Source organism: Halichoeres trimaculatus, unplaced genomic scaffold, assembly GCF_033239565.1.
Source record: "Halichoeres trimaculatus isolate MK-OKI-2021-1 unplaced genomic scaffold, fHalTri1.1 fHalTri1_scaffold_4, whole genome shotgun sequence".
Taxonomy (NCBI): domain Eukaryota; kingdom Metazoa; phylum Chordata; class Actinopteri; order Labriformes; family Labridae; genus Halichoeres; species Halichoeres trimaculatus.
The window spans coordinates 21,639,197-21,646,078 of NW_027437182.1; the positions used below are offsets into that span (position 1 = coordinate 21,639,197).

A 6,882-nucleotide genomic window follows, 5' to 3' on the forward strand; every position below is an offset into this window, starting at 1 on the left:
ATCTATCTATCTATCTATCTAGCATCACTTTTGTCTAGGTGTGATTTATAACTGGTTAAAAACTCCTCACATGAGCTTTAATCTGACTTTGATCTGTTTTCAGCGGCAGAGTTTGTTTTGCACATCAGCACATCATAGAGCTGTCTCACTGCTCTCTGTGTGGTGACTCTTCTGTGTTGTTTCACTCTTTGTTACAGTTTGATGATAAGATTCTCGATGCCTGCCTCTTTGTCCTGGAACAGAGCGGGACTCCTCCGTCGGGTCGGGGAGACCCGGTTAATGTGGTGCGAGTCATCTCAGCGATGGTGAGAGTTTCAACTTTTTTACCCCCCTTTACCTTCATTTTTCCTTTAATGGTGTTTGAGTATCACTTTATTCAACCTTCATTTCTGCAGGAGTGGAGTCACACAGACAAATTACCGCAAAGCATAAATGACACATGCATCAAAAATTAAGTAAACACAAAGAGATATTTTGCATCCAAGGCATAAAATTACTCAGTGTTCTGAAAGATTCCTGTAATTCTGCAGATGAAAGCAGCAAGAAGCCACAGGTTGCATGAGCACCTTTTTCCCCAGCTCAGTGAAGGCTGAATCATTATTTTTTCAAATCACAGTAATACACAAATCCTCTCCTGTTTTAATTATGATTAAAAAGAAGTAATGATGTGAAAACTTCACTCAGTAAAACCATCTTCAGTGTTTACTCATCAAAGCTGTTTAGCAGCATCCGGAGGGTTTGTCTTCAGATATTTCTGCAAGCGTCCTCACTGTCTCGCTCTTCCAGGTGAACTCAGCTGATGACCGTGGCGTCCTGGAAGGAAACTGGTCAGGAGATTATTCACTGGGAACCAGTCCTACAGTGTGGAGCGGCAGCGTAGAAATCCTGCATGAATACTTACAAAGCAAAGGAACGCCTGTTAAATATGGACAGTGCTGGATCTTTGCTGGTGTCGTCACTACAGGTCAGAAAGTGTCTTCCTGCCTCTACAGGTGTGATTGGTGGAAAATGTTGAGTGTTGGCCTAACTTCTCTCATTTATTTTTACAGTTTTACGCTGTTTAGGCATCCCCAGCCGACCTGTGACCAACTACAGCTCAGCTCACGACACGGACGTCTCGTTGACCACAGATGTTTACCTGGATGAGAACATGAACCTCTTAGAACACTTCAACACAGACTCCATCTGGTAGGTCCTGCGTTTTAAATGAAGGTTGTCAAAAGAAAGAAAGAGATCCATGTCCACATCAAAATGTTAAGTCTGTGCTGGAGGTCTTGATTCTGGTACTGGACATGCTCAGGTTTCTGTTGTAGTCCAAGGAGTATTGACCGATCAGGTGTCAGCAGGAAAAACAGCCTGTCTATTCTGGGATCAAAGTCAGAATCCCATCCTCAGAATTTGTAATGGAGCTGTGTTACTGTTCAGTTTGTTTAATCTGACCTTCATGCGACTTCCTTCAGGAACTTCCACGTGTGGAACGACTGCTGGATGGCTCGTCCTGACTTACCTCCAGGTAACGGGGGCTGGCAGGCAGTGGATTCGACACCTCAGGAGACCAGCCAAGGCACGTTTCGCTGTGGACCTGCCTCCCTGGCTGCTGTCCGTAATGGTCAGGTGTTCCTTAAGCATGATGCTCCGTTCGTCTTTGCAGAGGTTTGCTATAGTTTTTAACTTTTTGTTTTAAACACTCGACCTCAAGGAGTGAGCCCCTGAGTTTGACTTGTTTAATGTTGACAGATTATGTGTAGACGGTGTTATAATAAGATTAATGAGCCATATGGCGTCCATCAAAAACAGCACAGCATGAAGCCTCCCATCTGTTCAGAGCTTCACTGTCAGGCTCCTCTCTCTTTTTAATGCAGGTAAACAGTGATAAGATATACTGGCAGAAGAACGCAGACGGGACCTTCAGTCAGATCTATAGTGAGAAAAAGACGGTGGGCCACTTCATCAGCACTAAGGCTGTGGGCTCTGATGAGCGGATGGATATCACACACCTCTACAAACACCCTGAAGGTACAAAAGCAGAGACATGCTCATGTAAAGAGGAACTCATTCAGCTGAAAACTTATTCATACTGGTAGATGTGCATCGTGATTGACCCATACAAGTCGACATTAGGCTACTGCAGTTGAATTTTGTCAATTAGCTGTTTCCTGCAGTAGTTTGGTTGTTAGATTTTTCTAGTTTTCTTAACTTGAGTTGAACGTTAGCTTTAGCACGTACTGTATCCAGTATGTATCAGCACTCCTCAGGCTTTAACACCACTTCTTCAGGGCATATACAACTCGCCAGCTATGGCTAACAAGTGTCACTGTCAAGATCACATTGTTCATTTATTAGTCCACAAGCTAATTAGTTAGCTAGCTAGCCCTCAGTGTAGTAATATGATGATATGAACCTGTTAAGAGGTTCTTTAAAATTACTTCACCTTGCATTATTTAAATATGTTTTGTGGTGGACTACAAGGTACATTTTGAATGTTGTGTCTCATTTTAGGCTGCTAGCTAAAGTAATCTACTGTTTCATGATCATGTCGTATCCACAGGTTCGGAGCGGGAACGTATCGCAGTGGAGACCGCGTGCAGCTATGGCTCCAAAGCAGAGGCCTACTCGTCCCCCACAGCAGAGGACGTCTCTGTTGAGGTGACCATGGACGGGGAGGGACCAAGGATGGGAAAAGACGCAGTGCTGACCATCGTGTTGAAAAACAGCAGCTCAGAGAACCGTCAGGTGGGCCTGCACAGTCAGGTGGAGGTGATGTACTACACCGGTGTCCACAAGGCCACTGTCAAGAAGGACACCACAGATCTGGACCTGCTGCCTAACGAAGGTGAGAGGAGACTCAGAGTCAGATTTCAGAGATCTATACAACAAAAGTCTCCCTTTTTTATCCAGTTCAAAGGAAAAATGATGAGAGAGCTGTAAAAACACAGGTTTGCAGATTTCTGTCTCACCTCAGTGAAACATTCTCGCTCTTCTGGGCTTCAAACTCATACTTGGTCTCTTACCTTCAGGCTGGGACTTGTATGGTAAAAAATTAAACTCTGCCAAAAAGCCCCGCATCACATTTACCTCCTCAGAGGAGATTACCTCCATTAAACCTAAATCAATGACACCAAGCACAAACAGGCTGTAACATGCAGAGCAGGAATAAGAGGTGTGCAGAGTGTAACTTCAACAGCAGAAGGAAAAAACAAGAACCCAAACAGAAACAACAACTCATAAAAGTGATTTCATCTTTTTTTTTCTTCTATTTTTTATCAGCTATTCTTCAGATTAAACCAAAAACAGATCAGAGCAGCCACACAGACTTGTTTATGCAGGTTTTTAAATCTTTAATAGGCTGGCAGCGTCTGACCTGTCTGAGCTGTTGCCCCAGCCGGAGCACTGAGGTCAACACAACAGATGCTTTCAGGATTGTCCCAGGTTTCAGGCGATAAAGCAAAGGTGACAGAGCTTTGGCGGTGGCTGCTCCCACACTGTGGCACAGTTTACGTTAATATATGAACCACTCTGACTCTGAAAATCTGTAAATCGTTTCTAATTAACCCTGTGTTTTCGTGGTTTTTACTACCAAACGAGTGTGACATCCTGTCAAGTCATGTGATCTTTGACAGAGCTCACAGACTAAACACTGACTTCATCGATCAAAAGGCAGATCCAGATTCAGATTCATGTCTATCTCTGCTCCATCACTGGAGCTGATAAGCATCAACTCAATTTGATGTGTTAACTTCCTGTGACTCTGCTCCGTTGTGTCCCAGATCTAGCAGATACACAAAAGAAACAACATGTCTGAGAGTCTCAGGTGTGCTGTTGGGTCACCTTTGAACACCTGTTTCCTCCCTGTCATTGTGTCATGCTAAGATGAGGCTGTGAGCAAGGTAAAAACACACATAATCATCTTCTGCTCCTTTTTTCCTCAACAGAAAAGACCTTGGAGTGGACCTTGGAGTACAAAGACTACAAAGACCAACTGATAGACCAGGCGGCTCTGATGCTGACCCTGTTAGGCCGGGTCGAAGAGACCCAGCAGGTCCTCGCCACGCAGTTCAGCTTCAGGCTCAGAACTCCAGACCTCATTGTAAAGGTGAGAAAAACGCAGCTCAGCTGGAGTTTATCATGTTTCAGTGTGAGGACAGGTTTAATCTGAGCTTCTCTTTACAGCCCATTGGGAAGGCCGTGGTTGGGGAGAAGATGGCGGCAGAGATTTCTTTCACCAATCCGCTGCCTCAGGTGCTGAAATCTGTCATCTTCCACGTGGAGGGACTCGGTCTGCTCGCTGCACGAAAGATTCATTACGGGTGAGAAAGGAAACTCCATATCACACTGTGACTTCTCCACACCTGTCTTTGTGTCTCTTTGTGTGATTCTCTGTCATTTCCTGTCCTCCCCTCAGAGATATTGACAGCCTGGCGTCTGTGACTCTGACTGAGCACTTTGTCCCCTCCCAGCCTGGACTGAGGAAATTAGTGGCATCTCTGGACTGTAAGCAGCTCACCCAGGTTCATGGTGTGACCGACGTCACGGTGGAGGAGAGTGACTGAGCTGCGTAACCAGAGGAGTTTTGAGCCTGAATGGACTCCCTGAACACACTCTGGATTTATCCTTTGTGTCATTTAAATGTAAAGTTGGTGTTTTGATTTAGTCTAATGCTGCAGGAGAGTTTGAAACTGAACACAGAGGGAAACGGGTCAAACCAGGACGCTGATTTCACCTCAGAAAAGTCCAGTATTATATCAAAATCTTTACATTTAATACTTCAGATTTTGAGATGACACACAGGGCTCAGTATCTTTTTAAATATTTTGTTATTTTTGTTGTTGAAATAATCAAGATCTCTCTTTTTTTTTTTGTTTGTTTGTTTTTGTTTTTTTGTTTTCCATGATCTTGATTAAAATCCTGACCCTGCAGTGGCCCCAAATGAACACAAATTTAACCAGAATAAAAAATACTTTTGTTTATAATAGAGAGAAAATTTTCTTTCACAATAACTCTGTCATACATGGAGCAATATTTGATTTTATATAATTAGGGTCTATTTTGCCAAAAACACCCTGATGTCTGAAATTTAGAAAATAATAAATAAAGATAAAAAATAAATAAATAAATAAATAAATAAATAAATAAATAAATAAATAAATAAATAGATAGATAAAAATAACTTGCTGTGGAAAAAAAACAAGTTTTCTAAACTTGAAATAAAAAGAAAGAAGATGTTGAAATTTTGAGAAAGCTTTTGAAAATGAGTTGTGTCGAAAAAAACAGTCCGCTTCAGGCTCCCGTACAGTCCAACTTAAATGTATAAAACATCATAAACTGAAAGTTTTATCTAGCGAAAAAAAAATCAATTCACTTTTAAACCCACTGATCACATCCAATTACATCAACATGTTTTCCTCTGAAACTGTCCTTTTACATATAATATAATTGTGGGCTGTGTTTATTTGTTGGAGGAAATGTCCAGATCGTTAGCATGTGTGAACTCCTGTGGAAGCAGACTGTTTTAAGAACTTTTTAATCTGATCTTTTACTTTAAATATCTGTACCCCTGTGTGTACAGAAAGAGAGATCAAGAAGTCTGGCAGCTTCAATGAAAGACATTTTTTTTCAAAGAAATGTGCTTTACACTTAGTTCCTTTTTTGATATTTGTAAATACAACATATTTATTTTTACAGTTTAAAGAATCATATTTAAATGCATAAATTCTGCCCTGAATGCTTTTGTTTTTGATAAAAAATAAATAAAAAATAAATACATGTAAAAAAATGAAACTATCATGGAGTCTGTTGATTGTGTTGAGGCAACGATATCCGACCGCTGTGGATTCACAGCAGTCACTATTGCGACTGTGTGTGGCAGCCATGTTTGAAGTCCAACAGCAATGGAATAAAACTGTGTGTGAAGATAAACACTCTCAGCAGGTGACATTAATCTCACAGAGGTTTACCTGTCATACCTCACAGGTGTTTCATTCTTCAGTTTTTTGTTCTCTGGCTCCAGCCCTGTTTTCATTCCTACTTCTTGGGGAAATGTTTTAATTTGATTTGAGCCAAGATCATGACAGCAGTTTCATTTAAAAAACACAGCTATATGTGCACATAGGTACTGATCAATTAAGCTTGATCAATCTCATCTTTTTTGCTTGTGTCAGCCTGTTTTGGATTTATCTATAGAGGGATTCATTGTTCATCAACAATGATGGATGCTCATGCAACTTGGATGCAGAAGCACTGCAGGGTGTAATGGTTTGTCAACCCACGTGGAGGAGTTAACCACCAAAAAACACTTTTTTAAAAAAATTTAATAATGTCACTTTTAAGGATGATAAATGGCTTCAAGGTTTGTGAAATAGCAGTGAATGGATGGCAGAGATAAGTTGTGCTCTCACCGCAGAGATTGCTGGTAATCCTTTTTAAGGGGTTTCAACTTGAAATGTTTGGTATCTGGTCCATCTCATTTCCTGCTCCTCTTTAATTCTGTACAAAACTACTCCTTCTCATTGATTTCTCTTCACTCTTAACTCATAAATAGATTACACCTGTTAACAAATCGATCATCTGACATCCAAAAATATATCATGTGTATTTGCTCCTCATTGGATAGATTTATGCTTAAAAAACATAACAATTTTAAGCACGATATAAGTGTTTTAGGTGTATTTTCCAAAAGCCACACTCATTCCTATTTTAATGCTTTTGAATCAACAGTAGTTATTTTTAAAAATCAATTAATACGTTGTAAAATGTGTTCAAACATGTACATTACTATTTTTAATGATTGTTAGATGACACGTTATATGATGTAGGGGCTGGCACCTCTCATAGGATGGTGATTTATTCTCCAGAGGCCTCATGTGTTCTGTTTTTTTTAGCTTG

The 6,882-nt window shown here is 40.8% G+C and overlaps 1 protein-coding gene across 1 annotated transcript in view; it reads left to right on the top strand.

Moving 5' to 3' along the window:
* Nucleotides 1-5,711, top strand: part of LOC141789108 (protein-glutamine gamma-glutamyltransferase K-like) — a 30,880-nt gene extending 25,169 nt beyond the window's left edge. Inside the window, exons 6-14 of the mRNA XM_074668418.1 lie at nucleotides 198-305; nucleotides 787-964; nucleotides 1,050-1,188; nucleotides 1,461-1,653; nucleotides 1,863-2,016; nucleotides 2,549-2,833; nucleotides 3,933-4,093; nucleotides 4,171-4,307; nucleotides 4,403-5,711. Of these exons, the coding sequence (XP_074524519.1) occupies nucleotides 198-305; nucleotides 787-964; nucleotides 1,050-1,188; nucleotides 1,461-1,653; nucleotides 1,863-2,016; nucleotides 2,549-2,833; nucleotides 3,933-4,093; nucleotides 4,171-4,307; nucleotides 4,403-4,550 (1,503 nt within the window). The 3' untranslated portion in view covers nucleotides 4,551-5,711. The remainder of the gene's footprint in view (nucleotides 1-197; nucleotides 306-786; nucleotides 965-1,049; nucleotides 1,189-1,460; nucleotides 1,654-1,862; nucleotides 2,017-2,548; nucleotides 2,834-3,932; nucleotides 4,094-4,170; nucleotides 4,308-4,402) is intronic.
* Nucleotides 5,712-6,882: the final 1,171 nt, after the last annotated feature.